We start from the raw sequence: 26,668 nt of genomic DNA on the forward strand, positions 1-26,668 counted from the left end.
ATTGTTCTAAGTAAGAATTGCTGATTCTTTGGAATAGACTGGCTCTTTCAGGAGAGAAGTGAAGGAAGACAGGGCATTTGCAATTACTAGCAGGCTTTGCAAGTTTAAATTCTGGCTGGAGAGAGGCCTGAAGTTGATAATGCATGAAAAGGGTTAAAGCAATGGGGCAGGTACTAGATTGGTATGTAGGATTCAGGACAGGTTGTAGGAGGGACAGTATTAATATAACTTGTGAAATTGGGTGAAAATAAACAGCAGCACTGTTTATAGAGTGCTGGTGACCGGCTGTAAGCATATGAACTGCATAAATCAGGTTGGTTGGATGATACCATACTACAGCTAGTCATGTGTAATAAAGGTTGTCCTACTTTTTTTTACAGACAGATACAACTGGTATTGATTCTTTTGGATGAGATAAGTTGATACTGCCCCCCTGACACGAAAACACTTCTGGCTGTACAAAGCTTGGGTCCTTACTTCTGCACATTTGTTTGATCAGATGAAAGAGTGCTACCAGAGGTACAAACGCACAAGGAAGAACAGCTAACAGCACACAGATGGCCAGTACCCAAGGTGGATACACTTTCTCCTCTTTCATAGGGAAGCCTTCCTATGGAGATAAAAAAGCAAGCAAAAGAAATAATTGGTATGTACACTTACATTTTGCTAACATTTCCATTTGCATTTTCTTATGCTGTTATAGCAAGGACAAAAGTTTTACTCCCAACAACAAAAGTTTTACTCCTGCTCCACAGTAGCACTCAGTGGCCATGTCCTCTGTATACCCTTCTCATGGGTTTAAAGATGACTGTAATTGTTTTATAGTTTCAAAGATTTACAGCTGGAATTGTGTCAAATTCCTGGGGCTGCAGAGGTTCCCTGAAGTTATCAAACTTCTACTCTCTTGCTTAAGCTCTGATTATTCTTGTTAGTACTCAAAGCTTATCTGGTTTCAGCAATCATTGAGCATGCTGTTATCCAAATAGGGAAGATTTAAATTAGAGATTTCAAGGGAATTATGATAATGACATTTTTGCAAGTCTGTGGCTATGAGTTTTATTTTGGGATGGTAATTCTCCATGGATTTTGGAGGAGACACTGCTGCAGTGTAATCCTCATGCAGTTTAAGACCAGAATCAATCTTCACACTCCTATGCAGGGTGTATTTGAGAGGGATCCAAGAAACTGCAACTGACAGTGACATCCAGATCAAATGGTCTCAACAATGACATGTCTTTGATGCTGAATTAGATCAACACTGTTCTCAGACTGCTGCCTCCCTTCCTGTCTGCCTGTCAAATACATATTCATCAGGACCCCAGCGGTATGGGTAGTTCTCAGTGAGAAATATTTTCATGCCTGGCATCTGTTATGCAGCTCCAATGCTCTGCTCATACATTTGTTCCACCTCTGAACCTGCTGTAGGTGTGGAGCATCTATGAGACATCTTCTTCAATAGTAGTCTGCATTACACACATTGATAAGATATATGGAGCATGAAGTATGCGGGACTTCTCAAGAAGAGGCTCTTGGCAGAAACACTTTCTAGCATGTGTAACCTCTGTACATACTGCAGCCTTCTCATTCTGCGCATTGCATCACTTCAGGCTACGTTATGTGGGTAAGCAGTAGGTGGTAATGATTCTAAAGGATCTAATAAGGGAGAAAAAACATAAACTCTTGGCGTTTATTAAAGTTTTGAAAGTATTTGGGAACATACATATTTAGGGTTCCAGGCTGCATAACTTGATGGCCTCTGTATCTGAAGAGTAACAAAAGCCAGGAAGACGATTAGCAGGAGCAGAGGGCTAATAAACCTCCATGTGATCTGCCAGTAGAGATTGGGTTTTCGTCCAGTCATCCATTTCACATCTTTACTGAACCTTTTAAGAGGAGGCAGATGTCAGATCTAAGTCAGAAGAGTTTCACTTTTTCATATTTTTCTGTAAGTTTTAAACACTTTCATAACTAAGTTTTAAACAACTTCTGTGCTATTACAGTTTCCTAAATCTTTTCCATTTGCTTCTTTAATAACTTACTGCAGACTTAAGTAAATAATAATATCAATAAAGTAGATGATTCATCCCTGGTAGACATCAATAAAGACCTGTTTACATTGTCAGTTTACATTACTTGAGCACCAGTCTAAAGTTTCTAAGCACAAATAAGGGATGAAAATATTACGGCAGTAATACGATACAGCAACTTGAACCAGCATCCTTTGCAGTCAGTAGTGGCAGTCATTTGGACACGGAGCTGATTTTTTTACATATACCTCTTACCATTTTATACATCGAATGAGCAGTAGATATATGTGGTTCTCGGTTTGATAGTTACATGATAACCTGTATCTATCAAGATGGGAGGAGTTTTGTAGTCTGGAATAGAAACTGTGATTTTTGTGCATGTCTGTGTTCAAACACTGGCTTTGTTTTCATAGAATCATAGAATGGTTAGGGTTGGAAAGGACCTTTAGATCATCTAGTTCCAACCCCCCTGCCACGGGCAGGGACACCTCATGCTAAATCATATCACCCAAGGCCTCGTCCAACCTGGTCTTGAACACTGCCAGGGATGGAGCATTCACAACCTCCCTGGGCAACCTATTCCAGTGCCTCACCATCCTAACAGGAAAGACTTTCCTCCTTATATCCAATCTAAACTTCCCCTGTTTAAGTTTTAGCCTGTTATCCCTTGTCCTATCACTACAGTCCCTAATGAAGAGTCCCTCTCCAGCATCCCTATAGGCCCCCTTCAGATACTGGAAGGCTGCTATGAGGTCTCCACGCAGCCTTCTCTTCTCCAGGCTGAACAGCCCCAACTTTCTCAGCCTGTCTTCATACAGGAGGTGCTCCAGTCCCCTGATCATCCTCGTGGCCCTTCTCTGGACTTGTTCCAACAGTTGCATGTCCTTTTTATGTTGAGGACACCAGAACTGCACACAATACTCCAGGTGAGGTCTCACAAGAGCAGAGTAGAGGGGCAGGATCACCTCCTTCAACCTGCTGGTCACGCTCCTTTTGATGCAGCCCAGGATACGGTTGGCTTTCTGGGCTGCAAGCACACACTGCCTGCTCATGTGCAGTTTCTCATCAACCAACACCCCCAAGTCCTTCTCCGCAGGGCTGCTTTGAATCTCTTCTCTGCCCAACCTGTAGCTGTGCCTGGGATTGCTCCGACCCAGGTGTAGGACCTTGCACTTGGCATGGTTAAACTTCATGAGGTTGGCATCAGCCCACCTCACAAGCGTGTCAAGGTCCCTCTGGATGGCATTCATTCTCTCCAGCGTATCGACCGAACCACACAGCTTGGTGTCATCGGCAAACTTGCTGAGGGCGCACTCAATCCCACTGTCCATGTCAGCGACAAAGATGTTGAACAAGACCGGTCCCAACACCGATCCCTGAGGGACACCACTCGTTACTGGTCTCCAGCTGAGCATTGAGCCATTGACCACAACTCTTTGTGTGCGGCCATCCAGCCAGTTCTTTATCCACCGATAAAGAGAACATTTAAAGCAATTTTCAGCTTGCAGGTTGAGCCTTTTAACATGGGGAATTTACTGCATGTTGCTTACTATGAAGTTTGAGGGGAAAAATCATTAAAAATATCAAAAGAAAAAATACAAGAGTACAAAACAAAAGGGCAGTAACAGGAGGATGTTTGAAAGGCAGTGTAACTCCTCTTGGCCGAAGAACTACAATAGCTGGTGACTTGCTAGCTTTAAACTTAAGATCTGCCCTTCCATAAGTACCATGCAGAGATTACCCCTCCTGTTTTACAAATATAGGAGACTTAAAGCAAAGAATGATAACTACAGTCGCAGAACTGGTAAGTGCTACAGAAATAACTTAATATTGCATACCTGTATGTAACAAACACGGATGGAGAGTAAAATGCATGTCTCTTATGGCAAAAATAATTGTCTGTTTCCAACATACCTTTTAATTTTATAGACATATGCAACCCCGACCACTTCAAAGAAGGCAATGACTAGAAGAGGCACCGTGCCTGCATAGCTGTCAAAAATGTCAATCCAGTAACTCCCCGAACCCAGCGTAAAACACAGAGCAATGAGGAAAGAAATTAGACATATTATACCTGAAGAAAAAAAGATATCTTTGTTACTGGAGTACTGAACTGAACTTAGTAAGTATATTTTTGTTCTAAATTAATTTTGTTCTTGTTCTAGTGATTTTTATTCTCTCTCTGTGGAGCTACAACAAGCTACTTTTCCCTTAGGGGAGCTGATATCACTTCCCAAACTCAGTTTTCCACCATGTGTTGGCCAAGAGGCACCACCCTGTTGCAGGAGGAACGCGCTTGTATGATTCAGAGCATCCTTCAGTTTTTAATACGTTTAGCAGATAGACTGGGCTGGGCTGGGCTGTCTTACGCTAAATTTTGACTGATGTAATTCCATGCAGTCAATAGTCTGCATTTCCATGCAGTCAATAGTCTGCCTTTCCATGCAGTCAATAGTCTCAGCATGCAGCAGCCAGCACCTAAGAAGTGTAAGGGCTCCCTGGATTTCTGCCCCCCACTTCCTCAAAGGGCCCAGAGCTGCAAATGTGTTATGTCCCTTGTGTCCTGGTGTGTATTGGTCTAAGTTTCATCACACTCTGTACATTCAGTTCTCCTTTAGCCAAGATATGGATTTAGGGTAATTGAGAGAAAATGTAGAAAGGAGGGAAAGTGTTGCTGAATGCAGACATGGACTGTAAATCAGTTGGTATGTCCTTCTTTTGTGTTACTAACTGCTTCTGACTCTGAGATGGCCTTTGGTTGAATGCTGTCAAAAAATGGTTCCAGACTTCTTTTTCCTTAAGAAAACAAAGTGATATAATTACCTTACCAAGTTGTAAAGAAATTTATTTTTACATTAAAAGTTGTAAAATGATAAGGATATAATTTAGATGCCACAGCAAGACTTTTTTAGTCATGACAGCAATATTCCCATAATAATTTAAAATAATTTAAAAGGGCACATTGCACTAATGTTAATACATTACTTCAAACTGCCTGAAATTTTTCTAGACCAGTTTCACAGTAAGATCTCAGACTCTCACCAAGTATGGTTTTAGAGGAGCAGGTTGGGGTCAGCAACTGTCTCTGGTTGAAATGATTCTGCTTTGGTGCTAGAACAGGATTTCATGCACTCATTCCTGGTTTTCCAAGCGGTAATTTTGTAGTCTGGTGTGTTCACAGTAAATATAAAATAATCTGTAGCAGCATAAACTTGAATGAAATAGGGTTTAATGACCTACCTTATAGTTCTGACAGTGAGGTGAGGTTGTGCACAGGTGGTTATGGCTGACTAGCTGTCACTGGTTGCCTTGAAGTGACTTGTTGAGGTACCAAAGGCTTAAGTGAAGACAAGGCTTGTTCTTGTGTCTACAGTAGCTCAGGGTAAACCTGACTCCAGGAATAGCAATTTAACAATCTTTCTCAGACAGAAACAAGCTGAGAAAAAAACTGGCAAGGGCCATATAATACTGCCACCTGACAGCTTCTGCCATAACTGTTGCCTCATCTGTGTGCTTGTCTTCTGCAAACACAATCCACTGCCCTTACTAACACTATGAGATAGCCAAATTAATATTACTGATTCTTAATCCCCTATGATGTTTGTTAAGCAGTTGGTAGTTTGCTCATCTGTAAAGAAACACCTTCTTTGAACAAAGTGAAACAAATATCTTACCAGATAATACCTCTTTGCGTACTGATTTAGATATAATTCGAAGTTCTAGAAGAGGAGTGAAGACTCCCTCGATGTTCCCAAACATAGAGGAAAGGCCCAGGCAGAATAACATTATGAAAAACAGGATAGCCCAGGCCTGGGAGCCTGGCATGATAATGATGGCTTGAGTGAAAGTGATGAAAGCCAAGCCAGTTCCCGATACACTCTGCAGAATTCACAGATAAAAATACACATTATAATGGTGTAAATGTAGTTTCTTATGCATATAGAATTATAAAACACTTCTGTCCTTCCCTGGAGTCAAGGGTGCTGGTCAGCCTGTGGGGCTCTGTGGCAGCCAGCAGTTGAGAAAATGGGTAGTGGAGAGTGTTTGTGGAGATTGTAATTTTAAATGGTCTATCAGAGATGTGCAGACAATCACAGAGCAGAATCTTGGCTCTCACAAGAGAGACAGGTCTGGAGTAAAGCAGATCTGAGAGTTGTAATTGAAATAGCAGGTTTTTTGTTAATGCCACTTTAAACATGAGATCTAAGTAAGGTATGACTGCTACTCCAGCAGCAAGAGAGTTCTGTTCTTTCTCATTAGGTGGTAAGGCCTTGTAAGGACGGAATGCAAATGTGTGAGTAGTAAATGACAGTTACAGGACTGGGTGGAATTACTTGAGCAAGTGAAATGAGGTTTGAGAAGTAAACAGAGAAAACATCTGTGTTTAGTGATATGAAAAAATATTTAGGAGGGTTGGAAAAGAAGGAAGCAAAGAGAATCCTGATGTATTTTAGTGGTGGGAGGGGGTTTAGGGTAAAAAGATTTAAAACATAGGTGAGATCCTGTGCAGAGAGGAGTTAAAATAAAAGGGAGAGGACAAGAGGGAATGGAAAGAAGGGTAAAAGAGAAGACAGTGATGATACCTTCCTCCTGGTCATACATGTGATTGAAGGCAAAGAGTGAACATTTTAATAGATATTGATTTAGGAAACTCCCATTCAACGTCCTGTTTTCTATAATCTTTCAGCTAGATGTGTTTCCTCTGTTATGCTTATACCTGTAAAACAAAGTAGGACTGAATCTAGTGTCTGTAGTAGGCTCCAGGTAGGACCACCTTTGAAGATCAGTTTTGTGGTGATAACGTGTAATTTTTTATGCTGTACCAGAGAGCTTTGAGTTCAGACTGTCCTACAGCAGTGTTGCTATTTCAAATTGTGAAATAATGGATTAATTACAAGCAGAGTAAAGTACAAGTACTTAAAAGAAAAAGGAAGATGCCAGTCCTTCTGTATATTTTGTTTAAGGGTTACTTTGTTGAAAGAAATGATGGTACCTGATCAAGAAATTCTTGAAGGTCACAGCTTTTCAGTTTGAGTCCAGCAATTTTTTCTGGATGTGATGAATTGAGGAGGCTAATCCAGGCTGTGTAGTTATCTCGCATGATGCTTTCTTCCGGAAGATCAAATTCATTGATAATACTGATAATGTTCCTGCCAGAGAAGTCAACGTATCATTAGCTTAAATGTTTGCAGATGATGTGGCTGGAAATGCTCTGCCATGTATTCAGATTTAATCAGAAGTTTTATTTACTCTCTGTGCTGTTATTTACAATATAAAGGAAAATATTAAATGAGAACTTTTATATAAAATAGTTACGAGAAAGTATTTAGACTTTTTAATGTCTTCTCTTTCAGATACAAACTTTGAGTACTTTATGCGGATGCAGTCTCTAGAACATTCCTATTTTATTTTATCAGCTCTCCTGAATTTCCACCACTTGGGTTTAGTAATTCAGTGAATCTAGTGGAACACGAAAAGGTATTGTTTTTTTAACTACTTCTAATCCCAGTCTGAGATTGAGATGTGATCCTTGGTGTGCTACTTCTATTTTTGGATTGTTTTATTTGTCTTGCTTCTTACAGACCCTGCCCTGATCATTCTTGTCTCAATGCTGTAGTACTTTCTATTTTTATATGAGACTTCTCTATACGGATGCTTTTCCTTTTTACTGAAAATGAATTATCTAAATGCATGTTTTTCAAGTAACACATTATCTGTTTAGGCATTGAAACTGCAGTATAACACTGGAAACACAAGTTTCTTACCCGTCCAAGCAGTCCCAGTAGCCTGTGGTTGCTTTAAATCCCAAAACAGAAAAGACTGGGATGGAAGCATAGAGGGATGTCATGCTGTTCACAAGTGCTACTGTCACAGCGTCCTTTTCACAGTCATTTCTAGAAATAGCATTCAAACAAATGAAGTAACTAAAAAAAGGCAGTATTTTAGCTGTGATTCTCTCAGGTATTTCTGCAAACATTTAAATGTGTTAGGTTTCTCTCCCCTTCCCTTCCTGTTAGGAAGTCTATTTGGCCTTTTGGAGAGACAGCAGCTGTTAAAATCCTTTAGAAAAAATAAGATCCTCTTTAAATAGTCTAAGGACAGAGTTTTGAAAATTTCAGAAAATTGGTCAAAATTCAGCAGGAATTTAGGCAATTTATAAAAGTTTTAGTTCTACTTACACTGGTGAATTGTAGCTTGAGAATGCAATAAGACCTCCAAAAGCCAAAGAGAGAGAGAAGAAAATCTGGGTAGCTGCATCAAGCCATACACTGGGATTTTTCAAAGTGTTCAGCTGAAATAATTGGAATAAATGCACTTATTAGGCTTAAATTAAAATTTCTTTTTCTCTCCCATTTCTCATAGCTCATCTCTTATTTCACTTCTGAAATTGAGTTGTGTTGCCATCTAAATATGCTGAAAATGGGAATTAGTACAAAACATGTCAGTAAAGCAGCTGTTTCAGGTCTGTTTAAATATATGTAGCAATTATAGAACCTGTTTCATTGTACACCTAGTCTATCTGATGATAAAAATGTGTTTTTAAATGCATTAGGAACATAATAGGGACAGTACATTGCATTTTTCCTCAGTTTATTGTCTTTGCTACTCCACATACTCGGTAATTTGCAGTTTAAGAATATTATCTTCCTAAAACTGTATGCTATAGATACTAAATCTTCATTGTTTTAAGACAAAGTGATTCCATAGCTTTTCAAATAATAAAAAGACTAAAAGCCCAAGTAGACCGAAAGAGGATATTCATTTAAAAGAGCATCTTAGATTAAAAGTACTGTGAAAACAACAATAAAATATAAAAGGGCAACATAAGAAAAATAAGGATAAAGGAGAAGTTGACAGAATGAATTTTGATGTAAGGGCTACATGATAGAGGAAGCTAAATTAAAAAGTCAGTGATTGTTGGATTACAGAGGATAGCATAAATTTTAAATAGCTGCACCAAGAAGGAATCTTACCCTTAAACTCAGTTTAAAAGAAAAAGATTAAACATAAATAGTGTGCAATATGTAAATGTGCTCAATAAATACTAATTTCCTGCAGAAACTAAGAAGTAGCGTATTACATTCGTACCCTACTAGGTATGAATATTGTTCCATTATCAAGTAGTGAAAATACAAACCAGTATTAGTTAAGAGCGAGTGTTTTAAAAAAGAGCTGGCTCAAAAGTAATACTGGGGCTGTCGTTTAACTTTGTTTTACGGCAGCCTGAGTTAAATCTATATCCTAGTCATCCAGGGCAAATCCTAGGGCAAATTGTGTGTTTGCTGTGTTGTGCCTGTGTGCCTGTGCCATTGGTCAAAGTACGTGACTAGAAACATTTGTAGGAATGACCCTACTAGAAGCATTTATAGAATGAGGTAAGTATACCAAAGAACCTTAATAGCATTCTGGGTTTCTCTGAAACTGGCCTGAGCTTGAGGAGGAAGAATAATGTGTTCACCTCAGTGTGGATGGATGCAGTGAATGCCATTACTGCATATGTTTTCTCCATAAGCATGCCAGTGCTTCAACTACAGCAGAACTGGTATAATGTTTGGTAGAACATAGCATAGCAAGCAGATATGTGTAGCCGTTATTGGCTAAATGCTTCAGCTTAGGCAAACCTTTCTAGAGGTTTATTTTGAAAGATCATAACCAAACCCTCCAATGCCAGAGTGCTCACTGGTAGGACCTTGTGTAGAAGTAGATTGCTCTTGCAGTGCAGAAAGTCAGCATGTTGCCAAGTGGCCTTCACAGCTTGATTAAGTCAATTGTCAGTGCTGACAAGCCAATTGTCAGTGCTGATGCGAGTGTTAAAAGTCTGGCTTTCTGACTGTGGACTTTGGCTAATGAGTCTGGAGGTAGTTTAGTTTAGTGCTAGAGGCAATGCATTTATTGATTCTAAAAGATGCTAATCAACCCACAAACCTGAAGAAATAGTGAACAGGCAGGCATGCTGTGGCAATGTCATTATCTGGTCCTAAGCAAATTATGAATCTAAATGGTATTTTATATTTTCAATAATATAGCATACAGATTTCATAAATGTGTCTTCAGATAAAAAAAAAATGTGCTGAAGCTAGAAAGATGTGGCTGAAGATATAAAACCAGAATATTAATGAATGAACACAGGAGTAATGAGGAAATGAAGCATAACTGCTCCCCCCTGAACAATGAGACATTTGGACACTTAAACACATGAAACATGGGCAGAAGCTTTCTTAAAACAGAAATAAAAGCTACTGGGATATCTGTGATGTGTGATTTTGGTGTAAAAACAGCTATTAATGTTTCTCATAAGCAAGTGACCAACAAGTAATTCTGCACTTAAAGACAGCAGTTCATTAAGGTAATGGTTTTGTCCTCAATACCAGAAACAATATGGATAGACCAGGTACCTTGAAAGGAGTTTTAAGTCTTCATTCACAGTAATATATCAGGTGTAAAACTAAACTGCAAAATAGAGGAAAAAAATTACAAATGGTCTCTGTGATAGAGGACATGGTGACTGTGCTGCCTTTATTGTGGCCATTCTCACTACTCCATAAATAGCAGCAGAGCTCTGGGTGCAGGCATCAGTTGCCCAGCCATGTTCCTGGAATTGTTCATTGCCAGAGAATCCCCAAATATTTACAGTCTCTGAAGCAATTTCAAGTATGAAAGACTGTGCTCTTGATCTGACACAGATGTCCACAGAAACTGAAATGCATAAAGACCATTGCTGATGCTTGATGTGATCCCTTTTCTGCTGCCTCTGATGTTTTTTTTTTTACCCAAGAACTTTTCCAAAAGTCTCTGTTCCAGCTCCTCTATTGCTGCATCTTTGTGCAGCTTCTGCTTTCCCTTCAAGTGCCTGTGAGTATAACTTCAGTATCTTTTTTCTATTCTTGGCAGCTTCACTTTCCAGGTAGCCAAGGATTTAGAGAGGATGAATAAATCATCAGACTTCTCCATCTCTGAAAGTCAAAGAAACATAGTATTCATTATTCATTTAAAGTGTGAAAGTGTGTTGTATGGTAAAAAAACTGTGGTTTTGCATGAAAATAAAACCACAGCCTATTCTATTTAAAATCCATGTGCATACAGCCATTATTAGTGATATTAGTTAGTAAGACCTAAGATACAAACTTGGAAAGCAAATAAACAATGTTTAATGAAAAAAATAAATTCAGTTGGGTGATGATGATGTTGAAACTTATTAAGATATGACCTTTAGCACTAGGTAGTACTTTCTCTCACAGATTATCAAAAACAACAGTGAGGTACAGCAGTTGCCAGAGAGTGGATGTGACAGCTATTACAGGGAAACTACAATTTCTGCTGCATTGCAAGTTGGAGAAAAGATGGAAAAGATTGCCTCCAGTGAATGGAGAGTGTCAAGAGGCTTTATATATGTTTTGTTTGGCTTCTTTTTAAAGCAGGCTGAAATAGGCAGCTGTATTTTACATTACTAAAACTTTACAAGCCTCCTGCAGAGACATGAAAAGAAGAAACCAGCACACACTTTGAGGAATTTGCTTTACAGTTCTGTAAGCTAATACGGTCTTGGTTGGCCAGGTAAATCTGTGCAACAGCAGTGCCCATAGCAGATATCACTTACCAGGCTGTTGCATCAGCTTTTCCATGTTTGTAGATAAGAACGGAGTTTCATCACCAAAACCATCTTTAGCTGACTCCTCAAGGATGTCCCCAGGATCTGCTTCCTCAAACCAGCTAATCATTAACTGCAGGTTGATTGCAGCTGGATTTTCATTCTGACTTCTGGTGCCAATCTGCAGAACCATCTGCCTCTTCTTTTATGATGATCTGCTCCCCCTCAGCACTGCAATACCTTTAGGCTTTGTGCATACACGCAAATCTACTTTTTGCAGTAAGTTCACTGTGTGGTGATTAAGTCCTGAAGATGCCTGAACTCTTCCAGAGAAACCCAACAGCCAGGCTGAGACCAAATATCAACAGAGCCCAACTCTGTTCTGGTTCTGTTGTCTAATCTGCTTTCTTCATCAAGACATTGCACCAAGCATTTATTGTCCTGTCTGGGCTCTACAAAAATGCAAGTGCATGTCCTTATCTTCTGTAAAGACCAAGGTTATCCTTTTTGAGCTCTGACAGCATCTGAGATGAGTCTCTGTGCCATTGGGCTTGTAGGGTGAGGGATAAAAAAGGTGTCTCATTTGAGCCCTCTCTTGCTGTCGTCACTTTCCAGGCTGGCATGTAACATATCTCCATGCTTCTTGGGTTATGTTTTCCTTAATACCTGTGTTCCTGTTGTAGGAAGGAAAAGGGAAATACCCAGTGCCTCTGTGATGGAACCTGCAGAAGCAGAGGATGCTCTGAGACCATCTGTCAGTGGGTGCTGCTTTTCCTTCTCCACACTTGTTGTTTTATGGAGGTTTTTAGGCAGAGTTTGAGGAGCCTGCAGTTGATAGCAACCACTTGGTGGGATAATTTGACTTTGCATTTGGGAAGGCTGCTAAGGACAAAGTAAAGAGGTCTTTCTGAAATGGCCAGCTATAGAGGGATCTGGCACTCCTGTCCCTTTAACAAGATGAGAAAAAAATGGGAGAGGGGTATTGTCCAGCAGTTCTGTCTTTTAGGGGCAGCTTCAGGGTGGGGGGAAAACTTCAGCTATGGTGAAAGAGGGATAGGAGAAAATTACTTTCAACCTTTAAAAAAAAAAAAAACAAACCAAACACTTTGCAGTGTAATTCCTCAGCGAATTATTTAAAGTTGTGTAGATTCTGTAGCATTGGCAGGGAAACCCCATCTTTCTTATGTGTAAAAGAGAGGTGATTGTCAAGTGTATCAGTTTCACTTACACATTCAGGACTGAAGCACCCTTAACGAACTCAGTTTTCCAGTATTTTCTGAAATGTTTATTACTGAACTGTTTAATACTTTGTTGCTTCCTTTCTTGGTAAAGTATATTAAAACCCAAGTCACTTAATCTCAGGAAAAAGAGCTTACCTGAGTTCTTGTGTAGAATCATAGAATGCTTTGGGTTGGAAAGGACCTTAAGATCATCTAGTTCCAACCCCCCTGCCATAGGCAGGGACACCTTGCAAGCCCCTGGCCAGCCTCGCCTTGAGCACTGCCAAGGATGGAGCATTTACTACTTCTTTGTGCAACCCATTCCAGTGCCTCACCACCTTCACAGTAAAGAACTTCTTCCTTACATCTGATCTAAACTTCCTCTGTTTAAGATTAAACCCATTACCCCCGGTCCTGTTCCTACAGTCCCTGATGGAAGAGTTCCTTGTAGCCCCCCTAGGGACCTTGATCAGGAGTTGCTGGAAAGTGAATACACAGTATGAGATCCGAGCGGGAGAAAAAGGAAAAACAGTATTTCTGATTATAGCAGCAATACTTACATTAGGGGTGAAGAGGTAAGCCAGACCATTTGTGGCTCCTGGTAGCGTGAGTCCATGAATAAGGAATATAGTTAGGACCAGATAAGGAAATATTGCTGTTACATAAATTGCCTAAAGTAAGAATGCAGGCAGACAGTTACTGACAATAACACTGATAAATCCTACCTAAGTTATTGCAACACACAGTCTTAATACTGTAAGATAAGACAGCAACAGCTGAACATTGCCATCTTTAAAAGAAGCAGAATGATATGCAGAACATATTTGTAATGAAATTGTTCTTAAAACTGTGTGAGAGGAGACTTGTATGGCAGCAGCACTTGCAGTGGTAAAGGACTGTGATTTTGGACCATCTGTACCAATGTTACCACTTTATTGGACAAGGAACATTCCAAAATGGTTCTAGTACGCTAAATCAGGAAGGTGGTGAAACTCAGTATCTGGAGAGCAAGACTCAAAGTATGGGATGATGCATTTCTCTGTCCTTTCTGTACCTTTCCTGTGGTTTCAATTCCTCGGATGGTGCAGAGGTAGACAATTGCCCAACAAGCTGCTAAGCACAAAACGAGCCACCACTGTAACGTGCCACTCTCAGTGACATCAGGTGTTATGTTCAAAGTTTTCCTGTACCAAAAATAATTGACTGCTGTACTTCTGTAACATTCTTCGTTGAACCCTGGAAAAAAATGTGGAAAGCAGAAGATTTTAGAATTGGTAGTATTTTCCCCAGTCACTGTACGGTTAGGAAGCAATACTTTATACTTGAAGAGTAGCAGGATGGTCTCTTGCGGGCTGCCAAATTGAATGTGTAAGTCTTGAAATACTCCAGGAATTCCAGTGGACAAAGAGTTAGGGCACCTATCTTTGAAAAGCAAGAAAGGTGACCTGTGTCACATCTAAATTGTGGGAAAGCAACTCCTCTCTGTCCCAGCCAAAATGCTGACAGAGAGGAGTAATCATGACTGTGGTCATTGTGGCTGTATGCAACTTTTCAACCAAAACTTACTCTGGTGAGATTTGGATAATGAAGTAACTTGCAGCTATGGGATGTACAGATTTAGCCAAGTGACTTTCAAGTTACAAATCTACTCTTGAAAGCATGGTTGCCACTGAAATGAAGCTGGTGATCCTCTTTCAGTGTACAAGGACACTAATGTACTCAAACTTGCTGGTGTCCTTTCCTCAGCTCTGAATTAAAATAATTGGATGTGCACTGGGACATACGCTGTCCAGCACAGTCCCAGCTACCTCTGAATCATGCCATTTTAGGTGACCTTCAGCTAAGCCTGGTGGATGGAAACAGCTGCTGTCTGACTCATTTAGGAAGAAGCTACCTGGAGAGAGCATTGCAATCATGATGGAGAAGTGCGGGTTCTTCCTATCTTGGCCCTGGTATTGAAAAATCCATCCTTAAAGGACTTCTTCAGTGTTTTCTAAAAGGTGCTGTCATGGTTTAAGCCCAACTGGCAAGTAAGTACCATCCAAACCCAGGACAGATGCTTAACTAAAAGTGCAGGGGGGTTGTATATCAAACTAGTTGATTAAAAAGTTGATCTCCAAAGCACATTTGGAAAACATTTGTTTAGCTCACTAGCTGGGACGTCTGTATCCTGAGAAATGAAAGAATCCCCTTTCTTAAGGGCCAGATGATTTTCTTCTGTAACAAAGATGGTGGATGTCTAACTGTTTTCTTACTCTAGAATATTCCTAAGGTCTCGAAAATAATGTTATCTCCTGCTGTGTTTTGTCTTCTTAGCTTCTTCCTCAGATTATGTTTCTTGTACTGCCCTGGAATTTGTTGTCTCTTGTGCTCTGAGTGAAAATAGCTGGAAAATAATTTTGAAGAACTGAGAGCAGTCTTCCTTATCCTGCTTAGGTACACTGTCTGTCTCTGGGCTTACTAAAGGTTTTGTAATGGGTAATGTGAATTTGATCTGAGCCTCAAAGATTCCCTCTTTGAGTAGTTCCTCTGCTACCTCAAAAACATTTTACTCAGTTGCTCCTTTTTTTTTTAACACTGTTATTACATTTCCTATTTTGAAATCAAGCAAAAGAGGTCATGGACTTTATGGCTTTTGTTATTCGTGTGAGGATGATGTATTTGAGTAGTCTATGGACCCTATCGTAGCTTGTTGAGCGGAAAACAAACCAGATCTTGTGCACAACTCAGGGCCAAATCAAGTGTGGCTTCTCAAGGGTTTCTCAATTAGCTGCTCTAGGATGTTGTCTTCTTGTCTCAGCAACCTACAGCAGAAACTGAAGTTCTCTGGTAAGGTTGTGTTTCTTGCTCTGGCATCTCACTTAATCTTTCTCAGTACATCATGGCAAATGACCTGAAAGGTTTCTGTAAGAGCTTGTAATGAGTCATGATGAATGAATCACCACTTAATGAAAACTCAGAAGTCTCATTTAAAGCAGTTACTGAAAGATGTAGTCGTAAATCTGTTTTTTATGTTAACTATCTCATGTGTCTTGATGTGTAGTTTGTAACAGCATGTGTCTTGATAAAGGACTATTTTTCCATAGGAAGCAGAGGATGCTCTTTCAGACTGGTATTTTTGTATCATAGCACAAGCATAAAAAATACACAAAGCTTCCCTTTTCCCCTTTCTAGTCCCCAGACTGATGTTTGTGATCCTCCTTTTCCTATGAGTGATGCTCAGAGTGGTAGTTACCTGTTCTGTTTTCATTTAGAGGACACATGCTCCAAGGAAGAGGTTCCTGGAAGGAGTTTATGAGATACCACATCACCCAGGTTAAAACTGTGTTGTAGTATAAGCTCACCAGAACTGACACCATCCACGAACCAACACCTGCAGAAAGCACAAGATCTCAGCTTAGAAAGGTTTGGAGAAAAATATCAGTCGCAGCACTTGCTCTCAGAAGCTCCTGTTTCCTCATTTTGCAACATTTTCTGCTTCCCCCAGGAATTTTCACATGAAAGATGAGTATTTGTGTCCTCAGTAGCCAAACACTGGTGCAGCCCCCAGCTCCAAGAGGGCTGCCAATCACTACATATTTATAAGATTAGGGTTGAAGTCTTTGCTGTAGTATGTAATACATTGTTTTCTGCAACACGACTTTAATAGCAGACACCAAAAGAGACTGAATTTTTTGCAGCATGTCTTGTCTCTTTTGTCCGAAATCATGCACAGTGCCCTAAACTATTAACTGAGTTGCTCCTACGATGGGGAAGGAAGAATAGCAACACCATGGCTTCTGCTTGCTTGTGTTTTTTGCAAAGAGAGGATGGACAAGCTTAATTGTAAGAGATGGGTTTAGCTGGAGCCACTACACTGCTGCTTGGTATTTCTTCCTCGTTGCTCTTTGGCCCTTAGATAACTCCCCTTACCCGCCCCTTCTCCTCTCACACACACCCACAGGTATGGCAGTTGCTCCCAATCCCATTTTTAAGCACCTGCTGAAAGCAGGGTATGATCCATCAGTGCTGGCTGGAGCATCTGACGGTTTCTCCTTGACCCCACAGGCAGGAAGGTGCTATCTCAAAGCTGGTACAGCTGATTGTTCAGCCCTCTAACGATGGCTGCTCCCATTCACTTTCTGCTGCCTAACAATGTGCTTGGGATACCAGATACAGGTTTTTTTTTCAGTGTATATTAAATAAATAGAAAAAAAAATTGTTGGTACAGAACTGCTCATCAGTCTGCATCCTGCTGTGTGGACTGTCCCTCATGTTAATAATAGCCCTTCAGTAGCCCCATTGTGCCTGTGTTTTGTGGTGAGGAACTCTCCTAGGTTGCTTCAGGCTCTTTAGGAGGTGCCAGGATCCTGTTCCTGATCTCCCCTCTTTCTGTCCTCCAGTCCAACTGTTCCTGGTTCCTGGAGGGACTGTGAGGGAGGAGCAAGAACCACTGTGTGCAGGCAGCTCTTGTGTAAGCTACAAGGTATGGTAGGAATAGGGCAGTGTTGGCCAATAGAGCTTGTGACTGCTGTGCTTTCCACAGCAAAGGTTATGAGGTTTGCATTTAAGGCAGTAAGGTTGTGCCTAGAGTAACATCTGATGGGAGTGATATAGAATCATAGAATAGTTTGGGTGAGAAGGAGCCTTTAAAGGTCATTTAGTCCAACCCCCTTCTAATGAGCAGGGACATCTACAACTAGATCTGGTTGCTCAGAGCCCCATGCAACCTGGCCTTGACTGTTTCCAGGTATGGGACACCTACCAGCTCTCTGGGCAACCTATTATGGTTTCACTACCCTTACAGTGCAAACTTTCTTCTTATATCCTAACAAAGCATCAGGCATGGGTTTGTTGGCTGGGAGCTCATCTGCAGTTCCTTCGGCTGGGACCCCAAGAGATATACCGACTCCTCCGAGGTAGGGCGAGATGCTGTTCCAGGCGCTGATGCTGCCTTTCCTCATGCACTGTCCCAAGGCCAGTTCAAGGTGCAACAATGGGATTCCTTCGAAGAGAAGAGCGATGAAGTATGGGATAAGGAATGCCCCTGAAAATAAAGTGCAATTAAGCCACGTTGTTATCTGCATCTCGCTGAGATTACTGTTTGATAATTTGCCTGCTTTATGACCCTTATTCTTGTAGGATGTGTTGGGAGAGAAAGCATTGCTAGGGATACCTGCCAAGTAACATCTGTTACTGGTAGTTTTATTGCTGAAGATGCAGGAGGAAGGACTAAAGGATGCTTAGTTCTGCAGGATGCTTCCCCTCAAGCACTGTGAGCATGAAGCCTCTTTTCTCTGGGGAAACAAAAGCAGAAGTCCTGCCTCAGCCCCCTTCCTATCCTACTGGCTGTGCTCCTCATGGCTTTGTCAATAAACCTCTGCCTTGTTATGCTGTTTCCCTTACCCTCCAGATCTCATATCTGTGTCTGCCCAGCTCTGCTCTGCCAGCGCTGGAAACCTTCTGCTCTCCTTCAGGCTAGCAGGGAGAGCATCACTATCACCACTTGAGAGAGCAGAATGGAGCAGCTCGGCTCTCCACTCCATCTTCCGCTCTGAGAGGGAGGTGGGGGGATGCACAAGGTTTCAGGTCACTTCTTAGAATGGCCTCTGTGTTTTGCAATCACGGACTATTTAGAAAGGCTGGGCAGATAAATCTAATTGCTTGTATTAAGTACTGCAAAAACCTTGTATTAAGTACCTGCTGCTAGGTGCTACAGTAACTTGGTGCAGCACCCAGAGAAAGTGTGTTCTTTTAATGTTTCAATTTCCCCTTATCAAGAAACACATAGGAACAAAAATCAGCAAAGCTCTTCACAGTGAAGGACTGTTTTTAGTTTGCCAAAGGTGGAAATAAATGTGTCCCCTTATGATCCGATTTCTTAAGATGTTTTTAACGGATAAGAATCAGATTTTAAAAGAGACAGTTAATTCCTAGTACATTAAATCTTCAATTTGCACGTACCCCCTTCACAGTAGTCCCAGTGCTTGGAAGAAGCTCTGAAGTGGCTGTTATAACAAACACACACCCTCAGGAGAGAGAGACTTACAGAGGAGTTAAGGAAAACAATTGTTTAAGTGTTTTACCACCTGATAAAATCTCACCTGGAGCTACCCGCCTCCCATGTAAATGCGATGGAATTTGCAGGTCCTTCCCACAAGAACTGGGTAACCTCTCACCATTCTCAGTCCTGCATTCTCCTTCAAACCTGCTGCAATATCCCCTTCCGCAGCACACCGGGGTGCCCACCCAGCCCTCCTGACAGCCCCATGCCTTGGGCTGTCTAATGGGAATAGTGGAATATCCATGAGAGTGCCTGGAGCACTCTGCTTGTTCTCCTGTCTGTGTGGCCATGCACCAGCTCCGAGCGGCAGCTGTCCACTGCAATCCCTGCCATGCTGAACTCTTGCTAGCAAAGCGCTCTGTAAGGGACCGGCAGTCTCTCATGTCATATCTTCCTGGAAATAACTGTGTAATAATTAGTGCAAACTGCCCCCTGTTATCGCTCTCTTCTGTTTGCTAGATGAACCACTGACAGCAGGGCATGTTTAGATAATGTGCTGATAAAAGCCTGTTTACTTTGTGCTGGTTTGTACCTATCTCCAGTCATATTGAAAGCATGGCAAAGCGTAATGTCAGGCTTGGAAAGAAAACACTGGTTTTCCATAAAAACAATATAAAAAGTATGCTACCTGCAAATATGGAAATATGGCAGAAGATAGGGGTAAGAAGAAATAGGTACTGGAGCTAATCTTTCTCAAACCTAATTCAAATAAATGGCTTGTAGTGTAAAAATATGCTTTCAGTTGTTCATTCCTTTGCTTTATAGTATTTTTAAGCAAAAAGGAGGGAGTTAGGAAAAGCACAGACAGTCTGCTCAAGCACTTGAAGCTTACTTTTTCCCACAATAAAATCCCCCTACCCCTATCTGATACTAGAAAGGTATCAGATACCTCATAGTGAGTAGGAACCCTCTAGCACTACCCAGACTAAACAAAAAATGAACAGTCCAAAATGTGCCACAGTTGAAAGTCATTTTGGAAAGAGATCCTGCACAAGGATACTGCAAAGCTGAGGAGCAATCCCTGTGCACATGAGAAGGCACAGAAAGTCTACAATAGCTTTTTCAAATCAGTCGATCAACTACAAATACTGCACATATTGATAAGCTGGTTTCCTTGACAGCAGAATCCCAAGTGACAAGGAGCTTCAGCATGTAGCACGACTGGTGGTGTTGCTAACTCAGAAGAGCCATTAGAGCAGAGGCAGCTCTGTAGTCATGGTGGTAGAAAATACTTGGTGTGCTCTAGCTACACTGAGAGTTTTTAAAACCTGATCCCTTGATTGTGGTGTATCATAGAATCACAGAATTGTTTGGGTTAGAAGGGGCCTTAAAGATTATCCAACCCCCTTGCTGTAGGCAGGGTCATCTTCCACTAGACCAGATTGCTCAAAACCCCATCCAGCCTGGCAGATGTACAGACAAATCAGGTGAGAAAAGCAACTGCTCAGCCCTATTCAACCCTCTGCTTGCAAAATGACACTTGAAGGGCACACTCTTTGTTTTATCACCCACACATGGCCATCTGGAAGAAAAGTGCAGGAGCTGCTAGGCAGCCTGTTGAGAGCTGCTGATGCACTGGAGGGCAGAGTGACCAGGGGCTTAGCAAAGGAGAGCAGTCTAAAGCTGAATAATGGCAACCACAGAGTGAAACAGCCAAATTGGTTCTATCACATCTTACCAAGAGAGAGCAATAGACCTGACTAGTGGAAATGTAAAGCAGTTTGATGTACCAGCCAGGTTACCTCCTCATCAAGGAGTACCAAGGCTGTACCAAGACCAGCAGAAATTCATTAGCATCAGTGAGAAGCAGATGTGAAAACCTGGGAGTACCAATAAAGACTTGTTAAATGCTGAAGAACAGCTTAGAGGAACTGATTCAGGTGTTCAATATTGCATCTTACCAGCACCTGCAGATCAAGTAGCAGAATAATTTATGTTTTACCTACAAGAAATTGCAATAGCTGATAACTACTTGTACAGATACAGAGAAAAAGCTATTAGACATTGAAAAGGGATTATTAGACCTGTCTCACTTTCTCCATAGGAGTTCAGCTAAGCAGGGTAGTAGCCAACACAGCAACAAATCACATCAAGACATCAATCAAGTAGGAAAAAAAGCAGCAGCTTAATCGTATTCACCCTTCTCTCTGGAAAACAATACATCATGATCTTTGCGATGTCTTCTACACATGCCTTAATACAGATGAAAAGTATGAGCTACTGTAAATGTCATACTTGTGCAGCATATTTATGATGGCACTGATTTTGACTTACAGGCCACACTGCACATCTTCTTAGACTCTGCAACTTTGCAGGGTTGTGTGTGTAAGTGACTGTATCCCCTTGAGCAATATTGAAGAAGCTAAAGCCATGCCCAGAAAAATCAAGGTGGCAATAGCGATTTGGAAAGAAGGGGGCTAACTCCTGTAGATCAACTTATAAAATGACCTTGGTGAACTCCTCTATGAAATACTCATAACTGAGGGATGCAAGAGAGCAGCAGTCACGTGCAAGCATGCACCACTCTGAACTGCAAAAGGCAACCACATGCAAGCTCTTTTGTTCCCACCATACTTCTTTTATTTGTTTAATTTTACAGTATCTTCCTGGTGTACCTGTTGTTCCTCTGAGATTTTATTTTCCTTCTGAGGACACAGTGAGCCAGGAACTGCGTTTTGCAGCCAGTGGTAGTTCAAATCCTAGCAAAGGTCAGGTAGGCCATGGGTTATTAAAGTCTGTTAATCGTTGCCCCAGAAGTAAACAGTTCTCCCTTTTGAGCTGTACTTCAGTGCTGATTGTATTTATTTTCCTAGAAAGAAACTGTATTTTATGTTAAAGGTATTTTCCAGTCATCCTGCAGGCTCAGGCACAATGCACATTTGTAATACCCATGGATTAGGCAAGCATATATATATCCCAGCTATAATGAAAAGTAAAACAGTGCGGTAAGTTCCAGGTACATCTGGGTTGTTGGGGTTTTTTAGATACACTCAGATGATCTTATGTGTACATGTATAACTATATGGCTTGTTTGAGTCTCAGTTTTAAGTGTCAAACTATATGCTGGGTCATTTAGAGACTTCTTTTTGATCCCAGTTGCCTGGGAACCTTTGTGTTTGTCTCCACTTACTGTGGCAAACAACCTTCATATCCATTAGTCATGAAAAGTAAATAACTAACTTAACTCAGGCAATAAATGCAAATAATCAGTAACGATAGAGGGTGATAAATGTCAGCAAAACTGATATTATATTAGATCCGAGTTACTGAGTAACACTAATGTGCAATGAATAAGGTCCAGAGGTCTGCTGAGAACAGCTGACATGAGACAAATATACAAGCACTCTTTTTTATCTCTTGTTTTTAAAAAGATCTAGAAATGAGGTGAAGTGCACTGACTAACTCTTACAGACTTGGAAAACACCTGAATGAGCTGTGAAACTGTGAGCTGTACCCGTAAACCATTCCACCTTAGAGCACATCTATGCTATGTCCCTACCAGCTGCACTTGTGGCTGTGGCTGCAGGTATAGTCACTGCACCTCTCAGGTCTCCTACTTAACCAGATGCTGCTGGTCTCTCCCATGCTCACATCTTCAGATGCACACAAGCAGGATTTATACTTCAGTACTCCATAAAATCTATTGGGGTTTTGCATCTGAGTTGCTTGCTTTCAAAAAATGCAACCCCAAAATCACATCACTGTCTTAAATTAGCAGAAATATAATGCAGCTACATTATACACCGGTGTAAACCCAACCGCTCTGTCTTCTTGGTGGTCTTCATGACTCCCTCAAACTTTCCCAATGCCGGCTTTCTGGGATAAATTATTCACAAATCCTGCAGCACTTTTGTTACAGAGTCCACCCTGCTTTGAGCTCTCTGAGGCCTTTTTTAAATCCAGTGACCAGACATTGCCCGTACATCCACATATTGACCTTTACTCACCAGTCTCATGCTACAGTCTGTAGTGATGCAAAGTACCTATATACCATTACTGAGTCTGCTACCTATTTTAAACTGATTTTTCACAGAAACAAATACTATTCATGAAGCAAAGGAATGATTCAGCCTTTGTCCCTGCAGCATTTTCTTATTTTTATTGTCTTTAAACCTGCTTAAACCCTGTTCTTTTTGTCCCTAGAAGCTCCTGTGGGTTATATCAGTGCTCAGAAGCTGGATCCACAAGCAAACAGACTTTCCGAGCACTGTGCAGTCCATACAGACAGGTCACTTGGGTATCCTTGCACAAAGACTCACACTTCTGTGGTGGTAGAGGTCTGTAGGGAAGTGATGGGATGTAGGAGGAGAAGAATGGAGGGAAGAGAGCAAACCTCAGTACGAGGCAAGTGTTCCTGATCTTCTGAAGTGAGGCTGGGATCTGAAGAGGTTGAAAAACAGCTGGCCACAGCTAGACCCTGCCTCCAGTATGGAGAATCAACCCTTGGTGCTTCATGGGAAGGTGTGAGAGCCTCCTTATGGTCTGTAGAACAATATTTCATCTTAATCCATAACAGCACAAAACCCTGACACACAAAGTTTATGCAGCCGCATGCAGCTGGTGGCCCCAGAACCAGCTCTGTGTAATGAGATGTGTGGAGGAGCTGCATCTTGCTATGGTCCCGTCTATGAGTTTGAAACCTTCCACTGAATGCTTGGTGTTAATTATTACATTACAGAAATATCACATTATGTTAATTTTGTTCTGAATGCTTGTTCCCTTGCTCCAAGATAGAAAGGCCACTTGAGATGCTGTAGGGTTTTTGTCTGACCTACAGCTCCTGCTCCAGAATATCATCCTTGCAGGTCCCATGCCATACCTGCTATGGGGATGTTTCTCAAAAGGTGTTTATCATGTCTCATTAATGTCTGTGTCATTAACTGAAGTGACGGGCTTTTTTCCAGCCATCTCCGTGGGCAAACACAGAAAAAAAACATGCTTGCACCTATGGCTTTCTCACCACCCAGTTATGTCACTGCTCTGGGGGAGTTTCACTGGGTTTCACATCTAAATAAATAATGGAAAATGTTAAGTCTCTCGGGAGGAGTCTAACTCACTTCTTCTTCTCTTTTCTTATTTGAATCGATCTAATTGTAGCGTCCAGCTGTTACATGTTTAACAGCTCCTTGCAGCCAAGATAATTTCCCTTTGTTTATGGACTATGATCAACATATACTTTCTTTTTGAATTTCATGAGCTAAATAGACTGGATTCTTGAGTCATTCCTTGTCCCAAAAGTTTTCTGGACCTTGAATAGTTGTTAGGGCTTTTCTGCATTTTGTCTGATTTTTCAAGTTGACTTTGAAAGGTGGACTTTCTGAAGAAGTCAGAAGTTTCTTAGTACTGGTAGTAGTATCTACACCTACTTCCTAATGCTCTGCTTATATATGTGTCCTGGGTTCAGCAGTAGCAGTCATTTTTCTCCTTTTTGGTAGCTGGTGCAGTGCTGTGTTTTGACTAAGAACTAAGGTTCTTTGTGTTGATACAACCTTCTGTATCTTACTCATTCAGATACTTACGAGAATCCTCAAGTGTCTCCTTCTTTCAGAAACACCTCTTCCATTTAAAGGCAGCATCCATTCCTGGTTCCTTGGCTGATTCAAATATATGTAGCTCATCAAGTAATATGGATACCTTGGTATAACAAGCTGGATTTAATAGTTTTTTTCTGTCATATGACAGTTCTCCAGGTTTGAATTTTCTCTTTCTCCAGTTATTTGAAAGATAAAGACTAATACTGGTCTGAAACAATTTGCTATCTCACTCTGCTTTAGCCAGCTTACCATGGTGGATCTCAAAAGCTGCTGTGAATGGCGAGTTATCAGGTACTCTTTTCTGATCCACTTATATTTACTAAATTGGCTGCTTCTAAAGCAATTCTTTGTGGGAATGGTGCCCTGGGACAGGCTTGGGCAGCTGCCTGCAGTACCTGGCAGGGTCCTGGTGGGGTTCTTCTAGTTCTTATCATTTATCTATGATAAATGCCTCACAGGCATCAAAAAGTACAATTTAGTTTTGTGCAGGGGTAGTTCCAGATGATGAGGCAACTCCTGAGTGCATCAGAGAAGGAAAGGGAACAACTTGCTCCCTTCCCAAAGGAAAGAGCAGTGACTGTTTGTATGGGGGCCGGTTCACTTGGGCCTCCCCAGGACTTCTTGCTTTTCCTTAAAGTAACAAGCTGCAGGGTCAGATTCCTGCTCCTATCTGGACTGTAGAAGCAATGTAAGAGCTCCAGTGTTGGTTTTGCTGACAGTTAGTGTCAGTCTGGTCTTATCTCCTAAACAAACACATCATTTTAAGGTCCCTTCAAACCCAAACTGTTCTATGATTCTATGATTCCATGATTCTATGGCTCTATGATGTTAAAATGAAATACACGTCTACAGAAAAAGTTAGTCTAACTGGAGCAAAACATTTATGAGAATTAGATAGTTAAAAAAAAAGCCCCCTGAATCACTGGGGGGCTATATCTAACTTCCGTGCCCATCGTAAGTTAGTGTAGTTATATAAGAATTGTAATTTAATAGTCCAACAAAATCACATGTCAGTCTTACCGCCTCCATGTATCTGACACAAGTATGGAAATCGCCACACGTTCCCCAAACCGACGGCAAATCCGATACAGCTTAAAATATACTGGAACTTGTTGTCCCACTTGGGTCTGCTATCTTCTTTAGGGATTTCAGGTGGCACTGACAAGTCTTTCGACATTTTAATGCAGTATCCTTGGCTCTTTAGCTCCTTTCCCTATAAGTTGGAAGATGCTTCAAAACCTGTCTCTCCTACAGATTTTATGCGGGGTGACTGGAGGATCCTGGAAAGAGAGGTGGAGCTTTCTTTTTATGTAATACAAAGGAACGTGTCATTGCCAAAGCTGCAGTTTAAAGACAAAACCAGTAATTACAATTATAGAGAGAGTTACTACTCTTGACTTTTTTGAAGCTCCTTCTATAGTTAGAGAACTTGGGAATATGCTGTTAATGGGTAACATGGGATCAAGCAGGTTTTTATTTTCTGTTCTCCTTCTGTTCTCAGATGCTTTCAGGGAAGTGTGACACTGAATGTCATTAAGGAGAAACCTTTACAGCAGACTTATTACAAGTGTAGAACACTTGGGAAAACCTGTGAATAAAGTCTTGCCATTTCCTTTCTTTCTTTGTTAATGGGGTAAATGAATGAAGACATCTTTTACAAGTGCAAGAAGTAAATAAATCAAAGAGGCAAGAAAGAGTAGAACGTGTATGTTCAGACATTAGAATTTGGTCCACTTTCAGCATAGCTGCCAGAAGTTAATCACTTCCCAGCTGTCAGTGAATCCCAAGTGACTATTTTAATTGGTCATTAAATAGTTACCGATGAATGCAAGAGCTGAATGCTTTCCTTCAACTGAAAATCTGTGAGAATGTTATTCTGTTGTCTTTCAGTTATACCAGGGTTTTCTAGTTGGCACACCAAATCAGTTCACTCCACACTAAACATGTCAACCAGTCAGATTGCTTGCTTCAGTAAACCAACACTTTATGCCTGGATTTCCTTTTTGGACTGGAAAGAGTATCCAAGTGAAGATGGATTTCTTTTTCCCAGAATACTTAGAGAGAAATAAAAGCACTGCTCTGCAGCTAAGCATGTGAATATAATCAAGTTGCAGGCTCATCCAACCAGAAGCCAAGTTCGCATCTAGGCTACACAAGTCTCTCCAGGCAAGCACGGTTCACCTGCTTGCAGCTCTGCAAACATCTATAGATGGAGCAACTCAACTCCCCAGTCCCTTATCAGGATGTTTCACAGG

The 26,668-nt window shown here is 41.1% G+C and overlaps 1 protein-coding gene across 1 annotated transcript; it reads right to left on the reverse strand.

The window, feature by feature from the left end:
• Positions 1-54: 54 nt before the first annotated feature.
• Positions 55-25,679, reverse strand: LOC133267089 (sodium-dependent neutral amino acid transporter B(0)AT3-like). The gene is made up of 12 exons (XM_061449023.1): positions 25,434-25,679; positions 17,722-17,862; positions 16,072-16,209; positions 13,891-14,072; positions 13,397-13,507; positions 8,207-8,319; positions 7,793-7,921; positions 7,021-7,177; positions 5,702-5,906; positions 3,942-4,101; positions 1,721-1,883; positions 55-610 (listed from the first exon to the last, which is right to left on the reverse strand). The coding sequence occupies exons 1-12, from the start codon at positions 25,588-25,590 to the stop codon at positions 365-367; spliced, it is 1,902 nt and encodes a 633-aa protein (XP_061305007.1). The 5' UTR covers positions 25,591-25,679; the 3' UTR covers positions 55-364.
• Between the last annotated feature and the right edge of the window lie 989 nt (positions 25,680-26,668).

The sequence above is a fragment of the Pezoporus flaviventris genome, unplaced genomic scaffold, assembly GCF_033815535.1.
Source record: "Pezoporus flaviventris isolate CSIRO_AGI_PZ_B2104156 unplaced genomic scaffold, CSIRO_AGI_Pfla_v1 ptg000007l, whole genome shotgun sequence".
NCBI lineage: Eukaryota > Metazoa > Chordata > Aves > Psittaciformes > Psittacidae > Pezoporus > Pezoporus flaviventris.